The sequence below is a fragment of the Olea europaea genome, chromosome 15, assembly GCF_002742605.1.
Source record: "Olea europaea var. sylvestris chromosome 15, O_europaea_v1, whole genome shotgun sequence".
Classification (NCBI taxonomy): Eukaryota; Viridiplantae; Streptophyta; class Magnoliopsida; order Lamiales; family Oleaceae; genus Olea; species Olea europaea.
The window spans coordinates 27,980,736-28,001,769 of record NC_036251.1 but is presented as its reverse complement, the minus strand read 5'-3'; the positions used below and the strand labels follow the sequence as shown (position 1 = coordinate 28,001,769).

Sequence of the window (21,034 nt, the reverse complement as noted above, 5' to 3'; positions counted from 1 at the left end):
CCTGTATTTTCGGATAAATGACATCCAGATCAATCACGCAATTATATGTGCAATTAAAATAATAAACGATTAATTAGCTGGGAATCAAAAGCACGAGATCGTTAATAGCATGTATTGCAGAAACACATGGGCAATTACAGTTCCCAAGGAAACACAAATTGCTACTATTGATTTTGCCGGAAATGTGTTATTAATAAAAAAATGTTTCTTCCTGCACATATCTTGGTGTCTACTCTTTGAAGCCGATGCCTGAATTTTCCCCATGAAATTGGGGATAAGAAGAGTGAGAAGTCAAGAGAAAGAATAGGGATACTTTAGTCATTTCAGATGTTTCATTTTTGTTGACTAACATACGGTTAAAATTTTAGAAGATTCAATACATATAATTTAAACCCTGAATTTTTAATCTGATTGCTGCTAAAATTGTACAACAAAAAGATAGAATACAACAGAAATAATGTCAAACTAATTAATCAGTGGGAATATAATCTTGAAATCAAATAGGTATACACGCATTTGTTAGGATGGTATACGAAAATGGAAACTAGCTCATTGTTTTATAGGCTGCTTTAACTAGTTCTGTCCTTTTAATGTCTGCGAAAGCTCGTAAAAATTAGTATTCAAGCATACAATGGTTTAGAGAAATTTTGAATAATCTGCAGAATAAATAGCCTCAGTAATTGCGAGAAATGCTTCACTTTTCGTGAACAAGAGGGCTGTAAACTGGGTACCACATGTTGTCCTTCACATATTGCAAAGTTTCCTCCTGCGTTCATCAGCATAATTAAACCACAGATTAGTCGACAATACAATTATCATGTGTCATATTTAGTTGTATTGAGCACTCTTGAAATTCATAAGGTTTGAATGTCATAAAAGGTTACTAGATATAATCTTTTTCCCTTTATCAAGGCCAAGATATGTCTAAACAGACCTTCGACATGTTTGACAGTTCTCTGGATCCCACTTCGCCGTGCCCTTCAGCCACTTCTTCTACAACAGCTGTCCTCAAAACAGCAGCTCCAACTTCAGCTGTAATATCCCGAATACTGACCATAGGCAAACCATATGTTCAGTAGAAGTCAAAAAGCAAAAGGTCGTCCAAGAGAAGCGTATTGAAAACTCATCAACAATTTTTACAAATCAAAAGATAATGAGCTATTTTCCTTTTTCCTTAGGGAAAGAGAAACTAGACATCTCAACATCTGAAATGGACACTTTAATAATTCCTCATCAGTCAGAGAAGCCAAGTCTTACCTATCAATAGATGGATACAAGACACCTCTTTGAATTTCTTCATCTGTTATATAAGATGCAAGACTGCACAAACAAAACCACATTAGCAAGCTATCTTAGCGAAGAGTAGACTATTCTTACACCATTATGGCAACTAGACTAGACTAGATTCTCTTTAAATAGGAAGACTATTATCTGGCGGTGATTTTTTTCTGTTGAAGCAAACTAGGGCATGTTAGCATGTTTGATATACAAGTTAGGGACCATGCCACCACAGATTTAAAAGGTTGAGGACCCTGGTACATATTTGACGGGTTGGGACACAAAGGTCGCACTTACCAAAGGTTGGAGACTACAGCTGAAATTTACACACACAAAAATGTTTGAGCATGGAACTGGAAGCTGAGGGGAAAAAATGCTTATTTCAATGATCTTGTAATTTGAATAAACTCAAATCACATATTCAATAATAAAGCTAAAGTTTCTTCCGTTCGCTTACTTAAATCCTAAAGTTCTTATTCCATTACACATGGGTCATATAAACTATGAAATCAAACATTTACGATTTTCATGTAACTCACATTCTCCTAATCTTCAAATATATTTTATTCAGCTCAGTATATTCATCAATTATAAGAGGGCCTAGAGAAAATTGGTAGGTGGAGCTTTTACTATGCAAACAAAATTGTACCGAACAGGCAGTAAAATTTGTACAACCGGGCAGCATGAAGCAAATTGTCAAAGGTAGGACTAAAATCTCAGCTACTTTGCTCCAATTTTTATTATTTATTATTATTTTTTTAGAATGGAGAAATCACAGCCATATAATAGACCTTGTGTGAAGCTAACATGGAACGACTAAATAAATCTTGCAACTGCATGAAGATATAATGTTTGTTAAGTACAAGAGAAGGAATAAGAAGTCCTCATCTTTTGAATGAGTAACATGGGACATCATTAAAACGGTTGGAGGCATAGAATTTCATAGCATACCACTCGGCAGCTGCTTGCAACATTCCATCAGTGATAATACGAGAACCAGACAGTAGAGCTCCTAAGCCAATCCTAAATGAGTGAAAGCATAATTTTAGAGGATAGTTGAAGTAAGTTTCTAATATCTAAAAGTACTTGTAGGAATTATTACAGACCCGGGAAAGAGGTACATGTTATTTGCTTGATTCACATGGCCTACTTTTCCATTCTCTGTCCATAAAAGTTATGCATTTGGTACTTGTCATAAAAATATAAAAGAATGTGCAATCACATAGCAACGCAATGGTGGTTTCAATATCAACAAGGAGCTCGGTTCTTTTCCCTCCACCACAAAAAAGGGAAAGAAAATCGAGAATTTGATCTTTCACAGTGGAATAGAGAGCTTAATTGATAAACAACTATAATATACTGCCAAGAAAATAGCAATCTATTAAGAGTACCAAGATTAACATCCGCAAAGGGGCTCCCACTTGCGAATGCTATATTTTCACCAGCATGTTTGAAAGCCTCAATAGCAGTACATTCGGCTGTATAATAAAGCATGTACAGATTAAAGTTAAAATATTCAACAGAAGTATCATAAATGCCACCAATGAAATATATTCAAAATTGAGAGAGCTTCTAGTCAAACCATTTGCAGTGGGATTTGACATTGCAAAAATGGCAGGTTTAGTGGAGTCAGACTCTCGCATAGCCTTAAGTACCTGATACCCGAAGAATTAAGCAAAGAAAAAACTCATCCCCTTTTGTACATTAGAAAACTTTCAGTAATACATATAATGAAGTGAAGAAAACTTTTAGGCAATGTCAACCTCCTCATTAAAGACTCCACCGACCCCAGATAAGCCAAGAAGCACATGCGGCTTAACCGTCTTGACCTGCACAGAAGTTAATTTTCTGCAATTATTGTCTAACACATAGGATCCATTACTCTTAATGATGATAAAGTCATCCTTACACCATAGGGCTCAGCAACCTTCACATTTAAGCTAACAAGCTTGGCCAGTGGATTAGTTCCTTTCTAAAGTAAATCATACCCTCCACAGCTCTAACTATCAGATGTTGCACAAAAAAAAGATAACTTACCACTTCAATAAGACTGGCTCCCTCACTAAGACCTAGTCCTTCAATTTCTCCCTGGGTTTTGGCAAAAGTTGCAGCACCAGGATCAACATCTTTTCTCTCTTTCGTGATAAGACCCTGAAGTCATACATGCTCAAAATACATAGGACAAAAACCTATGAGAAAAATAAATACAGAACGTAATAAAGCAATAGATTTCATATTCGTACGGAACAAATTACCACCCCACCCCTCCGCTCTCTCTTCTGCCCCATGGTTGGAGGGAGGGGAACAAACAACAGACTAATTATAATATTGTAATATGTTTTTTCCAAGGAAAACAGAGATAAAATGTTTTGTAAGATGATAAAGTATTGGTTTTTTGCCTATCTATTATGATTTATGTTTTGCTTCAAATTTATAGTATTGAACATTGATGAACCTCTCTGATAAACTGCAGCTTTTGAGATGATTAAAGATAATCAACTACTGCTCAAATTTTTGAAACCATACATCTTTGTCAAGCAGGAAAAAGTGAGGATTTGCCTCTGGTCCTGCCATTCTGGAAACAGCCTGTAAGGCCATTTTAAGAACACCAAGCCCTGCACTGCAATTTAGACAGTAGGGTAAGAGAAATGAAGAAGAGCTTCCAGGGACCATCTCTGTTTTTAATTAACATCATACAATACAGACGCTCTACCTTCCAGCTCCAACCACAACTATCTTTTGGTTTGCAAAATCAGTCAATGGCTGTCCCTGTGCTCTAACTGTGCCAAGTAGCCCAGCCAATGCAACACCAGCTGTTCCCTATAATAGGTAAAGATGGTGATGATAATTCCATGCACATTAATACCACCAGAATTTTTTATTGAATAGTATCTTCCATCCTAGCAAAGGAAATAGCAGGATCTAACACCAATATTTACCTGTATGTCATCATTGAACATGCAAAACCTTTTACGGTAGCGTTCTAGTGTTTCAAAAGCCCATTTCATTTGGAAATCCTCAAACTGACAAGATTGTTCCAATTAACAAATTATTAGTACGCTATTTGCCAAAAATATAAACTAAATCCACAAATTAAGAACAAAGGGACCTGCACAATAGCCTTCGGCCAACGTGCATGAACAGCTTCCATGAATTCATCAACAATTGACAAATATTCTTCTCCTTCCAGTCTAGGCTGTCTTAGTCCTAAATCTGACAAACTACAATCATGTGAAAAATAATTTCTCAAAAATCTAAGGTTCAGAGCTTTTGCTACATCTAATCTCCAGTTGATTTGCTAAAAGATAAACCGAGAACAAAAACTTACAATCATTTAAATTTTATGAAAAGAAGGGAAAAACAAAAGGAGTTAATATCTAAATCTAGAACTAAAGATAAATTCAGAATAGAAGTATAGTTAGAATTAATCATGTTAAACATTGGAAATAGAAATTAGCCAATGAAAATCAAATATCTGATAAAGGTGGGAGTGAACATATTGATATATTATTTAAATATCCATTTCTGTATGTTTATTGGAAAGTAAAATTACAGAGTCGTAGAGTACATCAGTCTAACCAAAGCAGTGTGGTATATAAAAAGATGATTCTGGCCAACGCAAGAACAAAAAATAAAAGCTGGCAACAGAGTCAAAGATGGGAATAGAAAACTAAATAATATATTCTGCAAGTCAAAACTAGTCTTAAACAAATCAACTCACAAAGGCGATCTTCAAGAAGCCTCTGATTGTTTGTACCAACATCTAGCATCACTGGCAATATCTGGCAGACACAGGTATAGGTAAATCCATGCATAGACAGAAAAAAAAATAATAAATAAATAAATAAAAAATACCAACAAAATATTTGTGTGTAGTAATATATTCAGTTACAGCTCAATAATGAAAATTATCTAGCTTTGTTTTAATGGAACCATTGATATATCTTTCACACTTATATCTTCTGAATACTGCTTAAGTTCTGTAAGACCATAAAATAAGACCGCCAAAAATAGCAAGGACATATATGCAGGTATTTGGACCTATATTCATATGTACATATATGTCACCTTTGGTGTGGATGTCGGAGGTAACCATATATGTACCTATAATCCTATATGCATTTAACATAGAATATATGGGTAATCGTAGAATTCAACCATACATTATCATATAATAGAGGACATGACAAAATTCGTGTTAGACACAAGAAATGTCCATAACAAGTCTACCACAAATGTGGGGCTAGTTTCTGTGGGTAAGCCAAAAGGATCAAGGTGGACACAAGAAAAGGTGCAGGTATCACATAGACCTGCTTAATATAGATGTGCATGTGCCGAAGAAAGACGAAAGGGATATACCCTTTGGGGGTTGATGCCAGCAGCTGCAACATACATGTCAAGCTTCCCAATAGGTATACCAATTCCCTGAACTCCAAGATCACCCAGACCAAGAATACGACTGCCATCTGTCAGCACAATCATGTCGACCTAATAGAAGAAATAATTCAATAGGGAAGAAGATGCAATAGTGGGTGAATGTATGGTTTTAGAACAATAACAATCGTATACAAGGAGGACTAAAAGTATAACCATAAGATGCTTATAGGTTATCAGGATAACATTTTACTGGGTTGGAAAAGCACTGAGAAAGAAAAATACATCCCACTCATAATATACCAAAAGGCAAGGCTGAAAATAATGAACATGTATCCAAGTCTGACATGGTACCTCTTGAGCAGGCCAATTATAGATCATAGACATCATCTCCCCCTTATCTTTGGCACTGAAATACATTCCACGTGGACGTCTAAACAATCCAGAATAGTTTTGGCATACCAATCCTACTGTCGGAGTATATATTATTGGAGCAAAATCTTTGATGTTATCAATCAGGACCTGCGAAGATGGTAAAGAGGTCAAGTCATCTTGCATTGGTATAATATATGTTTGTCCTCTACAAGAGCCACACCCACCAAACTTACTCGGTAGTATAAAGTCTCATTCCGGTCATGCAGTCTATTCAAAATCCTCCACTTCGCTAATGATACAAAATTATCATGTTGACCTTGAGTATTCTTTTCCAGCGACCGATAAGACTCCACTAACAATACAAATAGTTGAATTATCAGCATTAACTTCACAATCTTAAGCTATATTTTAAACTACAACGGTTACTAGATAGATATATGCAGAAAGATACGTTGAAAGAAATTACAACCTAAAAGATATAAAGAAGAAACAGTATGCAAATAGAGACTACGAATTGAATGTAAATTTTAATGGACAATCAAATATTCCTTCACTTGAATCACATCATAGATTATTGAATTCCTCTAATTTTGATTAGAGGTATAAAATGAAGAATCGTCAAAAAGGTTATTTATATCTAGTGGAGTCCGTGCCAATTCCAACGGGAAAAACAAAAAAAAAAAACAAGGTTCTCCAACCTTTTTATTATTTCCTGCATTAGAATAACTTTGACAAGTAATCAACAGTTAGTGCTGATGATCCAATTAATAAATGAACAGGAAAACTGTATGCAACAAAAATGGCTCTTAGAAGTTATCAGACTCACTAAAACGAGCATATTGATGTTCAAATGATATCACACGAGGTGGGAGGAGACCACGTAGCCCTAGCCGATCTCTTTCTGTCAAAGGGAAACCTGTGTCCTGCTTTTCAGAATCTCATTAGCTACAAAAATGCAGTGTTAATATTTGCTAGTATATATGATTTGGGCTTTAAAATTGGACACACCTTCAAAAATCAATTCTATTACAAATGTTGTTTTCAATGCCTTATCTTTTAGATTGGGAAATAATGGACAAGTACACATGTTCATGAAACATGGTATTTGATAGACATATTAAATAGCAAAAATTCTTAAAAGAATTACTAATTAAACAATGCATAATCATTTAGTTCGCATTTCCCACAAATCAAATGATTATGTGATACCATAACCAACCACAGAGAAACTTTTTAATTTATTTACATTAATATCTGGAACCTCTTTGTTCATTCAACATGTTATCAACCGCAAAAAAGACGTGCATTTTTTGTAAGAAAGAATCAATGTTTTCTCCTTTGTTTATATATCATGTCACTTGAAAGATCATGTACTCTCAAATTCAACTCAAGATCGCTCAGTAGACTTCACATATCACCTGATCGTCGTGGTACATAGACTGACAAATTCATAATTAACACAACTATGTAAAACTGCATTCAACTATTGTTCCACTGTGCAAATTCAGTTCACAACAACTTAAAAAGCCATATATGCAAAAAAATTGGAGTAAAAAGTTAAGATCTCAATCAAATGTAATCACTGAAATTCAACAGAATTTCAAACTGTAGAACTTGAATCTAGTCTACGACAATTAAGCTTCAATTAAAAATACAGAAAGGAAAAAAGTAGACCTTGTTAAACCATGGATCGTGAAGAATATCAGCTCCACGCTTATGCACAATACACGGTCCAGGAATCGCTGTCGAGAACCGCCGCGGCGACTGTCGGAGAGTAGCCGCCGCAGATCTCGCAACTCTCCACATTCTTAAGCCTTAACAATATCGAAAATAAAAGCTGTGACTTCCAAGTCTCTTTCAAAGCACTCCAAAATGTGAATACACCTGATTAACAGCACAACTTCTGTGTATGTATAACTTATCTACACAAACTTCTTTATAATTAATTTTTGACATTTTTTGTTTCACTTTTGGGATTTTATAACCTTCTTTCGGTACAGTCTAAAATACCCCTTTTTGAAGTTCAAGCTGTTGACGTCGTTGAGCTCAACGGACAGGGAAATATATCTGCCCAAATTATAAGGGCAGGAGATAGAATGTACGAAAATTCGACGCCTGATTGGAATGGAGGGCGACTGAGCTGCCCAATTTAAAAGCAAGGGCAGAAAGGATAAAACTGATATTTTCAGTGGGTAGGAAATTAATTTGGCTTCCAATTATAGAGCTGAGGACTGGGGACCAAAGCCGGCAGCTGCCAACTCCTAGTAAAACTCATTAAATTTAAGTTCATATCTTTGATTGATCACTGAAATTTAAAATATCGAATTCTAGTTATTGAACTTAGTTTCCTATCTTCTATTGCTCACTGAAATTTAAAATGTCGAATTTTGTCCATTGATCTTTTAAAGAATGTTGTACATTACTCACTAAATTTTGAAAGATATTATACATTACTCGCTGAACTTTAAAAAATATTGTATATTACTCACTGTAAACTCGATATTTTTTAAAGTTCAACAGTTATGTTAGTGAGTAACGTACGGAATATTCCAAAGTTCAGTGACCAAAACTCGACATTTTAAATTTCAGTGAACAATCTAAGATATAGACCTAAGTTCATGAGTAATCGAAGACATTGACTTGAGTTCAGTGACCAAAACTCGACATTTTAAACTTCAGTGACCAATTAAAAACATGGACCAAAGCTCAGTGACCATTAGAACAATTAACTCAAAAAAATTGTGATCATGTTACAGTTATTGATGATCAATAAATACTGTTTATAAATAATACTCTCTCTGTTCAATTTATACAGGCTTATTTTATTTTTCACACGGATTAAAGAATCTTATTTTATTAAAAAAGTAATTTTTGCTCAGAAATTTCCTAGTTTACCCTTATTTAATTTTCAACAACTAGTAGTAAATTATCGTTGGAATTAGTTAAGAATTTGAAAATTAATTTCAAGAAGTAGGCAAATTATTGGGAAATGTATATGTATTTGGATGATTTCAAGAAGTAGGCAAATTAAGTGGAAAAAAATTGATTATAATTAGACAAATTAAATAAGGGTAATTCATAAAAGAAGAAAACAAAATATTCTAAATTAAGAAACATAACTATATATATGGGACAAGTAAAAAAGGAAACTAAGCCTATATAAATGGGATTGAGAGAATAATATTTATTTTGTAAATAAATAATTTTATCTATTCTAAAGTTTAGACGATTATCTATTCTTGTAGCAGTGGAGTTAGGATCACTATTACATTGTTCAAGATCTAAAAATGTTAAAACGGATAGCATTACTTAGACATAAAATAATTTTGGTAAAATGCATGTAATTGCAGTAATTATTTTTAAAAATCTTGTAAAAATAATTAAATATCACAATCTTGATTTTTTTGGTTTAGCATGTAGGTTATAATAATATCTATATTTTTATAGGTTTAGTTAAGTATTGATGAAGAGAATCAACTTTAAATGTATTGAAGAAAAATCGATCCGTGGGAATTACTTCGTTACAAAATTGTTACACATTTCAAAATCAATATTTGACTTATTACATAAAATTTCATTTTTACACAATTATTAGAAAATAAAAGCTTAGTGTACATCTTAAAGGAAAAAATAAAATAAATTTAGATTATATTTCACGCATTAGATGAACAATTGCAATGAGGAATTAATCATAGAATACGAACCGATTTGGGCAATATTCTTGTCCACAAGATTTGACATTTTAACAATACCAAGAATCAATCCCGACCATTGCTGCAAAGCAAAAGATGCCATTCTAATCCTCAGTCTACAATTACAGCTTGCGAGTTACAACCGAACACAAGAAAATTCTTACGGAATTTTTGGTTACCATGGGCTGGATTTAATTAATCTCAATCAGTCTACCTTACAAAACATGTCCTTTGCCATCATGTGACGTCTAAAAATAGAGTGAAATGGTCAAGAATATGGTGGTGGGGGGCAAATCTCGAGAATTGGACTTGATTTTGTAGGGCTGAACTTAATGCCACAAGAAGAGAATATTAGTGCTAGTGCTGCAACTTCCTAATCGCCCAAATGGAACTTATTCCAAGAATTTTATGTTCTCCTCCTATAGATAGCATAACTATTTAAAGAGTACTATCATTTTCATTCCACCTTTTTCACTGGAATAAGAATCTTTTTGACAAGTGAGGTTGGCCCTTCCTCAGATATGAGTTGCAGAAAGAACCTCCCCAAGAAGGGCACTACAGAAAAAAAATAAAAATGCTTTCAATATGTAAAAGGTTCTCATCTGCTACTGCAAACACGTTACATGTCGACCAGTAAAACAAGCATACCTTGTATTTTTGGGTTCTAGATCCTGGAACGACTTGCCCCAGTTTTACTTCCTAAGTGGAAAAGGCCTTTACAATGGTTTGCACAAGCCTTGCATACATGGCACAAAACCCTTCTTCCCCGAGCAATGTGCACAAAATAATAATAAAAATAAAAATAAAATATGATAGGCTTTCACAATGTAGCAAAAGATCAAGCATTTCACTTCTTTCTTCTACTTTGAAGCCACAATGGGAAAAGTATTGCAAAGTTTCTCTGCAAGTGCTTAAAACAACTAATAGAAACACTACAATCCTGCATCCTCCAAGGCCATTCATGATATCCATAAACACAGAAAACCACTTACTATGGCATCATGACAGTAAGTATTGTAATCCTTTTCACGTTCATGCACTTGGCTGTGCATTATTAGTTATATTAGCAACAAGTTTATAAACTCCCAAATCACAAGCAGTTTCAGTCTTCAAGCCAAACTAATTCCAGTAATGGCCTGTGCATTCAACACCCAATTAGACTTGGTAATGAAGGAAATGAAAACCATATAAAAAGATCCATTCGGAAAAGAATGACGGAAACAAGTTCTTTTAAAATCATGAACTGGCTTCAGCATCAAGTGTCAACCTGACACCTTTTGCATATGAAATTGGAGAAATATGCAGCATCTGAATCAGCTTAGTGATATCCATGGAAATATCAGCAGGGGATTTGACACCTCGATCAACCTGAAAAGTTAAAACTGAAGTTTCAGACGACATTTGAGAAAGAAAGTGTTAGACAACCCCAACATGCACATTTAAAATCTTGCTTCTAAGGGAAGCACATTGTTCATTTATCATATCAATTTATATCACCGCATAAAAGCAAAATTTAGATGAAGAAAATGAAGGATTAATATAAAAAAAGGAAGATGTTATGGAGATAACATTTGAGAGGAAGTAATGATTCCCGTATCACAGTAGAAGTGTGTCAAAAAGAACTGATGATAGTATACATACAGACGATGCAGAGACTGGTGTGATCAATGATGTGTTATAATTTCTAGCATGGGCAACAGCCTCAGCCATTTGAAACCGGGATACCCTATCTGGGCCGCCAACATTTAGAAGCAACTGCATTTGATTACCCTCTGCAAATGAATTATGAGTAGCATAATATCAGGACACAAAAGCAATTGATAAAGCACTAAAGCAGAATAGCAGGAGACTACAACTTCAAAGCAGGATCCACGAACAGAACAGAACACCAATTCAGGAAAGGATAACTTTTTCATTATCAATATAAAACATGTGCAATTCTCTTTATATTTATGTGCATGCCATTGCATACATGAATTTATGGAAGCTTTTCAGCAGATCACATCAAGTATTGAAAGAGCATAGAACTCACCACTTCGATTTTTTTTCCTTACTTTCAGGAAAATACGGAAGCTCATCTATGGAAGTTCTAAATCAAACTCTTATCTGTATAAGTGCAATTCTGACAAAAATTTTCCACTCATTACAAGAGAAAGAAGATCGAGAATTCCAGGACATGCCCAACAGCATAATGTTATATACCCAAGAAATTTGAACAGTAAGAAAAAGACTAGCGTTAGTCTGGAAGTTCCCAAGTGGTCCTCCATTTTACACTTCCATCCACTATATAAGTTGCAACAAAAAATTTCAAATTCGAAGTAAGTGAAATGCAGGTAGCATTGCACCTTGAAAACAAAGTTCATGACAACAGAGGATAACCAGCACACTGTTTGAATCTGGTCTCATCATTATTGCATAGATGCCTCCTTTTTCAGGGTATGTAAATGATAACCAACCCATACTAGAATGGAGACGCAAGAGCATGTTCCAGTGACATGTTTCAGCATGCAATAGATGGCACAATAAAAAGAGAATATTCACATTCTCATGTGTGCTACCTCAATGAAAATGCACATCCATTAAAGTATTAGCACAGGATCCTTTTTCTTCTTTCTTTTCAAGCACCGCAGCTAAGGGGATTAAACTTCAAACTCGATGCATATAATAAATCACACAGCAACAGACAAATTTCACAACACCCACCCCACTGAACCTAAATGTGAGATAAAGTGTAATATTCTAAATTTTTACTACTAGTCGTTACATTTAAATTTAAAACTTAAGTGCGCTATTATTAAAGTCTAATGACCTCACTGGTTTTGACCTAGTCTAATGACCTTATTGGTTATTGGCCGATAGTTTGAGGACCTAAGCGGAGAGTTATTTTAGAAATTAGATGAAATCATGCATAAAATATTTAAATTTGCCAATTGGTCATGATTAAAGATGATTTATTTGTCCACATGCATTATTCCCTCCATATTTCAAGTCAATGTAATTGATTTCACCACATAAATAAAGATAATTGATTTGACCACAAGCATTATTTGCATCAAGTTTCAAGTAAAGTCAATTGATTTGACCACATCGTTAAAGGTATTGATTTGACAACTTTTAAGATAATACACCATTTATGCATTGACCATGCCTAACTCACATCCTTTCACTTTATTATACATTGTCCAAAAATTTACAGTATAAATAGGAGACAAGCCCAACACTAAACTACCCCTCACCAACTATTTACAACTCTTTCTCTCTACCTCTTTCACTTTGTCTCTCCGCCTAACTCTTTATCTTGTCATTTTCTTATTAGAGATAGTCGTACATTTACACAATCATACACCGCACGCGGCTCAAGGATCTCTCTCCAACAATCACTTCTATTATTTTGAATTGCCCAATGAAAAGTAAGAGTGTCATTACGTTATTACGTGAATGATCATATATATGTTATTTCATAGTTATATTAAGTTATGGTTCGTATTATGTATAAGATTTGCAAGGACGGACTAAAGTACGCACGAAAATTTGGTACCATCTAAGTTAGGTCCAATTTTCATGTCTCCACATGCAAGGATGAAAATTTCCATGAAATGCGTATACAAGAACAAAAATTACTTACGCGCACCTATTGAGATTTTATCTCTCTTTATGTTCTTTTTCCCATTTTAGAAAATTAATGGTTCGAGATGGTCGATGAGGAGATGAATGCCATCGTGGGATATTTAAAATAATTTTCATGAAGTTATGTTGAATTTTATTTAATTTATGTTGAATTCATTTTTAGATTTCCTTATGTCAAACAATAAGCTTATTATGAATAATATTGAATCGCAATTATTTTTATAAAAATTCTACTTATTTATTTTATTTAAATTTTAGTGACGCTCGAATCATTAAGGATTTGGGTTGTCACATAAAGACACTAAAGGAGGAATAAGCATGAATGCAAGGTACTAAAATTAAGCACACAGGCCAGAAGCCATCTTAACCTGCGATCCATCGGTCAGTCAGTGTCCGTATGACTGTGACAAGATCCTTCACATAGACAGGGCAACGAAACTCGTCATGAAAGAAATCTAGTGGCTCCCCCTTAGCAAGAACACTATCCATCCACTGCATTATATACATCTTGATTATCAATTTCAAACAAATACTCCAGTTTCAGAAGTACAGATTGAGAACAGAACAGAACTAACACTATTGTGATCCCAATTCAAGTATACAAATGAGTTTCGTAGAATTTCCCAACATCATAAACCAGTTTACTGAGTATTCAAATATAAAAACATGATTGATCCATCCATACAATCATATTAACTGCTTTGGTGTGTCAATCTAACTTAAACTATCTCTAGCAGAGTTTGGAAAGGTAACTAAAAACAATCCAATAAATAGGCGGATCCTTTTTTATGTAGTAATGCTACTCATTAGAAAGGATTTACTAAACAATCATGTTGTGAATTAAGCACAAGCATTAACTATATATCAGAGAAAACGTATTTTATGAAATTAACACACACATCAAGTGCGTATTGTTGCTAGTGACTGTAGAAAGCTTTCAAAGTAAGCATCCAAATAGAATTATGTTTATCATCAAAGCTAAATTCCAGGTTTTCTTCAGAGTTCCTGTCCTACTTTATGTTTCACACTCATGAGTGGAACACGAGTCAGCTGCAGATCTTCTTTACCATCTTTTATTATGATCAAAATAAAATGTAACAATGTATTAGCTCATCACCAATTTTGAAATGAGTTGCTTCCTGTTTTTCAAGTCTTTTATACAGATTACAACATTTTTAATTGGATCAATAGTCTCATAACTATGGTCTCCTCAGTTTCCAGCAAGGTAGATCATGCAAATGACACATCAGGTTATCACCTTGTTTTTCTGAAAACTTGCAACAAGGGATATACATTTTAATATCTGCTTATTAAATGGCACAGAATTGCAAGAAACTACTAAAAGTTCAAGTGTAGCTGTTGAAATGCACATAGATTCTTTCAATATCACATATAAGAAAGTTAAAACGGTAAAATTATGTACTCTCCACTCGCCAAAGGACAAAAGGAACGAGGGTAAAGAAAATTTTCTTATTTTCTCTGCTTCCTGTGGTCTATTTTTAGACATAAAAAACTTCAATCTGATGCATAAGCATTTAAATTTATCGTTCAATTCCTTAGGAAACTGTAATGTGAGTTCAAAAGCAAAATAGTCATTGCGGATTATGATATTCATATATACTAGAGGGCGTTGCATGAAAAATATGGAAGTATCCACATTTAAATGTTAAAAATTTTGAAGCTACAGAGGTACAAAAAAAGATCTGCCTGTACATGCACCTGAATTGGAAGTGACTTTGGAACAGGTGAGATAGTCTGTGGTCCATAGATTATACTGCTTCTCAAAATTGCAAAGTTCGAGCAGTTTGCACATACAAACTGCTCTGCAGTAACTTTAGACTTCCCGTAAACATTCACTGGAACAGTCTCATCTTCTTCCTTATAGAAGGACTTTATCCCTTCATAAACTGCAGTAAAGTCAAATTTGTTTCATTAGCCAGTGAAGAATATGAATATCATTTTCCTTTTGTTTTCTGTGGTTTTATCTCTTTCCTCTTTAGGGTCTGTAGGTGTGCAGTGGGGATGAAGAAACAAGGAAAGGAACTTCTAAAAGAAGAGAACCATGAATCTTTGTTTTAATAACTGGAAGCCAAAAGCAAGTAGAATTCATAAAAATGCAAAAACAGGATGTATTACAATGATTCAACACGGATAGAGCTATAGGGTGCTTCATCTTGTGCAAATTTCTGACGAGTATTTGGAATGCCTTGATCCCTTGTTTAAGGAATTAAAAATATCATGATGTGAATTAAGCAAAATTCATTTTTCTTAAATTTGGAATGAAGACAGGAGTAAGAAGTGTTAATTCTTCCGGGTAACAATAAAGCCCTCCCAAGAAAAAATATAGTGTTATCAAATTAATTCTAGAATGAAAGACGGAAATCAAATTAAGATAGAAGCCATGCTTTCTCAGTGAAGAAATAAAGAAAGAATCAATGAGAGCTCATCAAATTGGTGCTATACATAAAGGAATATAAATCATCTGTCTTTGGAAACTATAGATCAGAATTGCACTACAACAGATGTGAGTAACCTTGATCAGTTGATAAATGAATCAGAAGAGTATTTTTCCCACTAAAGCTTGATAGCCATTTTATAAGAGCGGTAGGAATATTAATAGACATGGCAGCTGCAGGATCCATCTCGCAGGCACGAGGAATGGAAAGAGCAGCACAATTAACCACCACATCAGGCTGTAATACAAAATCATCATACACTAGTCAGCAATTTTATGAACCAACCTAATTCCTAGCACAAAAAATGAAGACCTTAAATGTTAGCACAAGGATTTAAAAAATCCACTACTTAAAAATTATATACCAAAAAATGAAGAAAAATGTATGAAGGATCAAACTGTCCAGCAGTACAAGCACAAACCAGTAACATAAGTAGAAATGAAAAACTATTAAAATATTAAGTAGCCATAAAAATAGTGTGTTACCTGGCCCAATGTTTGGGTGACGGCATGGAGGCCATCGCCAGTGCACAAATCCACTTGGAAAGGAACAGCATGAGGAATGGCACGGAGTAGTGGCTGAGGAGGGGGAGTAGTATGGTAGGTAAATGCAAGAGTACACGGAGATGTTTGCTGGATCTCAGCGAAGGATTGCAAGAGGTGCTGACCTAAGTAGCCCGTGCCTCCTACAATCAGCACTCGCTTCTCGCACATCTCTCTGTATTTCCCTTGTCCACACGAACTCACTGTAAAGGGTCGGTTTCGCAGAAAATGGACGACGGTTTATTTCAGCCGATGCCCAAATGTTTCCAAAAGTAACACCCCCAAAAGGTCAAAATAAAACTCCTTTGCAAGAAAAATTTTGACACGTTGGTTGATATATACTCGACTTGCTTGAATAAAAAACGTCAAAAAGTGCACCCAACCCGCTCTCATTGCGAGTGCTCGAGGGTGTTAAACCCCCCCTTGGCAATGTAGCTTGGTCCAAAGGGCCAAAACGAAATAATAATACCATTGATTTACATATATATGAGATACCAAAAAGAGGTTGAAGATGATCCGGTTCGGCTCTAACAAGAATCGAATCGGACCCAAAATTTTCTGGTACTTAGTAAGTGAAATCGTCGGCTCCAAATTTAATTGTAAAACCGTTCGAGTTCAGTTCCATTCAGTTCAAATCGGTTCGGTTTGATTTCATTCGGTTCTCAGATTGTGTACTATAATTAATTTTTTAATATTTTCAAAACTACACTAATTCTACTAATAATATGTTCAATATTAACTCTTACAAAATAACGTAGTCCAATCTTATTGGTCTTTTGTATCTCTCCTTGCTAAGTTCTTCATAATTTTGATTGTTAAAATCATAGGAAAAAGAAGATGATGGGCTCACAATAATTAAGAGGGGGCGCAGTCGAGCTTCAATTCGATTTTTTCAGAACAGTAAAAAATGACACTAAAGTAGAATAATAGATTTGAATAAAACTTAAGTCAATTTAATTAAATTGTGATTGGATTGAAAATTAGAAATAGGAAAATCATATTTGTTTGTTTTGAGCTAAATTAACTAGTTAGTAAATTTATTTAAAAAAATATATAATAATTTGGCTTAATTAAAATAAATAAATTTAGAAAATTACGAATATTCGATTCTTCAGTTCTTGATCTAGAACCGAAACGAACCCGTCGATTCTCGATTTAAATACCCGTTTGAATATTTAAATTAAGAAGAACTGCTAAATTCGATTCAATTCGGTTCGAGAGTTTTGTCCAACCTTAGCACCCACCCCACATCTCATTGTGAGTGTCGGAGGGTGTTAAACCCTACTTGGCAAATTAGCTTGGTCCAAAGGGCCAAAACGAAATAATAATGCCATTGATTTACATATAAATGAGATATCGAAAAGAGGATGAAGAAATTCTAATTCAATTTTTTTTTTTTTTTATTTGTTGAACAAATTTTATGAACTTTGTTACATGAACGGAAGAAATGTACAAATAGCATTATAGGTACACGGGTGAAGTATTCATTGGACCTTTTACAAGCAATAGTTTTGTGACAGCCAATGTGGTGTTGTCACATGTATATTTGCAATGCTTTTTGTACGTTGATTTGAGCTTAATTGAAATTTTATTTCATGCTTGGATATTCTTAAATAGGTACTTTTTATTGATTAAATTTTAAAATAAGTAAATTATGTTTTAAAGTGGGTGACATTTTACTTAAAAGAAAATTATCTGAATTTTTATTTTTTTATTAAAGTCCATCTAACCTAAGAAAAGACATTATTTAAAAATATTACTACATCAGAAAAATAATAATTTGAGATGTCTAAACCACCTATAGTCAGGAGCACCATTGTTGGATGGGGAAGCACGCACAATAAAAGTCTACAAAGATAACAAGCCCAAAAACATGCACAAGAGGGTGTAAAATCTTCAAAACGCAGAGGCACTTCACACACATCCACGAACGGTTGACAAGAAAGTCAAGAACCTGTCTCCGACAAATAGAATGTTGATTACATAGTTAGTCTCAATGTTGCATTTCTTCTCTTCAATCGATTGTTAAAATCATAGGAAAAAGAAGATGACAGGCTCACAATAATTAAGAGGGGGCGCAGTCGAGCTTCAATTCAATTTTTTCAGAACAGTAAAAAATGACACTAAAGTAGAATAATAGATTTGAATAAAACTTAAGTCAATTTAATTAAATTGTGATTGGATTGAAAATTAGAAATAGGAAAATCATATTTGTTTGTTTTGAGCTAAATTAACTAGTTAGTAAATTTATTTAAAAAAATATATAATAATTTGGCTTAATTAAAATAAATAAATTTAGAAAATTACGAATATTCGATTCTTCAGTTCTTGATCTAGAACCGAAACGAACCCGTCGATTCTCGATTTAAATACCCGTTTGAATATTTAAATTAAGAAGAACTGCTAAATTCGATTCAATTCGGTTCGAGAGTTTTGTCCAACCTTAGCACCCACCCCACATCTCATTGTGAGTGTCGGAGGGTGTTAAACCCTCCTTGGCAAATTAGCTTGGTCCAAAGGGCCAAAACGAAATAATAATGCCATTGATTTACATATAAATGAGATATCGAAAAGAGGATGAAGAAATTCTAATTCAATTTTTTTTTTTTTTTATTTGTTGAACAAATTTTATGAACTTCGTTACATGAACGGAAGAAATGTACAAATAGCATTATAGGTACACGGGTGAAGTATTCATTGGACCTTTTACAAGCAATAGTTTTGTGACAGCCAATGTGGTGTTGTCACATGTATATTTGCAATGTTTTTAGTACGTTGATTTGAGCTTAATTGAAATTTTATTTCATGCTTGGATATTCTTAAATAGGTACTTTTTATTGATTAAATTTTAAAATAAGTAAATTATGTTTTAAAGTGGGTGACATTTTACTTAAAAGAAAATTATCTGAATTTTTATTTTTTTATTAAAGTCCATCTAACCTAAGAAAAGACATTATTTAAAAATATTACTACATCAGAAAAATAATAATTTGAGATGTCTAAACCACCTATAGTCAGGAGCACCATTGTTGGATGGGGAAGCACGCACAATAAAAGTCTACAAAGATAACAAGCCCAAAAACATGCACAAGAGGGTGTAAAATCTTCAAAACGCAGAGGCACTTCACACACATCCACGAACGGTTGACAAGAAAGTCAAGAACCTGTCTCCGACAAGTAGAATGTTGATTACATAGTTAGTCTCAATGTTGCATTTCTTCTCTTCAATCCAGCTATAAGGTGTTCCTGAATATACGCCACAAATGTTGTCTCTACAACCACGGCTGAAGCATTAGCAGTGGATAAGATAGTAATATATGCCAATCATCCCTTGAACAATTTCTTCAAGCAGTTTTCGAATTGCCAAGCGTACGATGATGGCAATGGGTTGTTGAGGGAACACGCAAGGCATTGCAAGATGAGCCTGCTCCCGTGATTGATGCTCACATGAGCTATCTTGGGAGGCAACTACAGAGAGAATTCTGAAAGCTGCAGAGTTGTACGTGTTGGGAATCTACTTATACATGCACAGCGGAAAATTAAATTATTTCGATTCCCATCCAATAGATCTCATTGTGTTTGGTTAGGAATTGTGATAACATTGTACCTTTTTTCAGATTTGCAATCCTTTTGCTTTTCTTTTCGTTCCACAACTTTGATTCGCCACCACAGCTGTCCAATTGTTCAGCCTCCAACGGTGATCCACACAGAGAAAATGATTGCAGCCTCTAGGGTTTTCTCTTGTGCTAGCAAGAATAATGAAAACCTTAATGGACCTCAAACCCTAGTTTGTTATTTATATAAACCCAAACAGGCTCGGCCCGGTCCAGTCCAATAATTAATTAATCCAATTAATTAAACCCGGTCCGTGAATTAATTAATCCAATTAATTAATTCAAAATATAAATAACAAATCCAATTAATTAATTTATCCAACGATTGTTAAATTAATCAATTGGCAATTTGCAATCTTCCAATTCTCTTTTGTGTGTGACCCATTAGGTTCCCGACCACGACGCCTAACGACGTGAAATATTATTTTGATCTAATCAAAATTGATAAATTAAAACACCCCTTTTAATTTATCGTCAATTCACATTCGCCGTCCCTGATTGACATCTAGCAATGTGTCAGGGCAATACATGTGACGGGAAATGTCACGTGGTATGACAAAACCAAATTCGTTCGTTTACCGTGAAACTATAATCCCTTCGTCAATATGATCCGATCAATTACGAGATATGGAGTTGTGTCAATCTCGATCATCGATCATATCTTTCACTCCACTATTAAGTCAATATAAATCGAAAACTCCTTTTCGACTTATGAGTACACCTTGGCCAAGGATTTCATCATTGACTTAATTGAATGAAACGCAGATCATAATCTCCTACTATCTAAGAGTGACGAATCCTTTATTGATCAATCACAACCTTCATACGATTCTTGACGTACCCGAACGATGTCGTATTAGCGGCCCTTTTCAGAGCAACATCCAACACCGCCAAAGTATGACTGTCCTCATATAAGGTACCATGACGACCTCAAGTCAAAGGACCAATTTCACTACCGAACGTTAGAGATTAACCACCGACACTCAGATAGTTATCCATGTGGAATCTCTCGACGGGTCTCCAATGTTTTGTTCTATAACAAACATCCACGTGTTCATTTAAGTGTCACCACACTT

At 34.4% G+C, this 21,034-nt stretch overlaps 2 protein-coding genes across 5 annotated transcripts; both read right to left on the bottom strand.

The window, feature by feature from the left end:
- Positions 1-441: 441 nt before the first annotated feature.
- On the bottom strand, positions 442-8,087 carry LOC111410770 (NAD-dependent malic enzyme 59 kDa isoform, mitochondrial). 3 transcript variants are annotated; one of them, XM_023041292.1, is made up of 19 exons: positions 7,702-8,087; positions 6,854-6,950; positions 6,261-6,379; positions 6,007-6,174; positions 5,638-5,766; positions 5,000-5,060; positions 4,388-4,491; positions 4,218-4,301; positions 3,992-4,098; positions 3,805-3,898; positions 3,316-3,429; positions 3,042-3,107; positions 2,861-2,933; positions 2,670-2,756; positions 2,385-2,439; positions 2,230-2,301; positions 1,258-1,320; positions 935-1,049; positions 442-766 (listed from the first exon to the last, which is right to left on the bottom strand). In XM_023041292.1, exons 1-19 carry the CDS (start codon positions 7,831-7,833, stop codon positions 695-697), a joined length of 1,812 nt encoding a protein of 603 aa, XP_022897060.1. In that variant the 5' UTR covers positions 7,834-8,087; the 3' UTR covers positions 442-694. The 3 variants fall into 3 exon arrangements, 2 of the variants coding, with proteins under 2 accessions (XP_022897060.1, XP_022897061.1); XM_023041293.1 differs by lacking the exon at positions 3,316-3,429; XR_002705762.1 differs by lacking the exons at positions 2,230-2,301; positions 2,385-2,439.
- A 2,420-nt stretch (positions 8,088-10,507) lies between these two features.
- Positions 10,508-16,651, bottom strand: LOC111410769 (methionine adenosyltransferase 2 subunit beta). 2 transcript variants are annotated; one of them, XM_023041290.1, is made up of 6 exons: positions 16,288-16,651; positions 15,880-16,039; positions 15,060-15,253; positions 13,715-13,838; positions 11,361-11,491; positions 10,508-11,087 (listed from the first exon to the last, which is right to left on the bottom strand). In XM_023041290.1, exons 1-6 carry the CDS (start codon positions 16,513-16,515, stop codon positions 10,956-10,958), a joined length of 969 nt encoding a protein of 322 aa, XP_022897058.1. In that variant the 5' UTR covers positions 16,516-16,651; the 3' UTR covers positions 10,508-10,955. The 2 variants fall into 2 exon arrangements, with proteins under 2 accessions (XP_022897058.1, XP_022897059.1); XM_023041291.1 differs by having other exon boundaries at positions 15,066-15,253.
- Positions 16,652-21,034: the final 4,383 nt, after the last annotated feature.

What these genes read in the sequence shown, in the direction of transcription:
- LOC111410769 (XM_023041290.1), bottom strand. Translation starts at nt 16,515, where the DNA reads ATGTGCGAGAAGCGAGTGCTGATTGTAGGAGGCACGGGCTACTTAGGT. An exon ending in TCACCCAAACATTGGGCCAG is followed by an intron (nt 16,040 to 16,287) that starts GTAACACACTAT and finishes TTTGTATTACAG; the next exon opens with CCTGATGTGGTGGTTAATTG. An exon ending in CACCAGTCTCTGCATCGTCT is followed by an intron (nt 11,088 to 11,360) that starts GTATGTATACTA and finishes TTAACTTTTCAG; the next exon opens with GTTGATCGAGGTGTCAAATC.
- LOC111410770 (XM_023041292.1), bottom strand. Translation starts at nt 7,833, where the DNA reads ATGTGGAGAGTTGCGAGATCTGCGGCGGCTACTCTCCGACAGTCGCCG. An exon ending in CTGGCATCAACCCCCAAAGG is followed by an intron (nt 5,061 to 5,637) that starts GTATATCCCTTT and finishes TGTGTCTGCCAG; the next exon opens with ATATTGCCAGTGATGCTAGA. An exon ending in GTGGAGTCTTTAATGAGGAG is followed by an intron (nt 2,934 to 3,041) that starts GTTGACATTGCC and finishes TTCGGGTATCAG; the next exon opens with GTACTTAAGGCTATGCGAGA.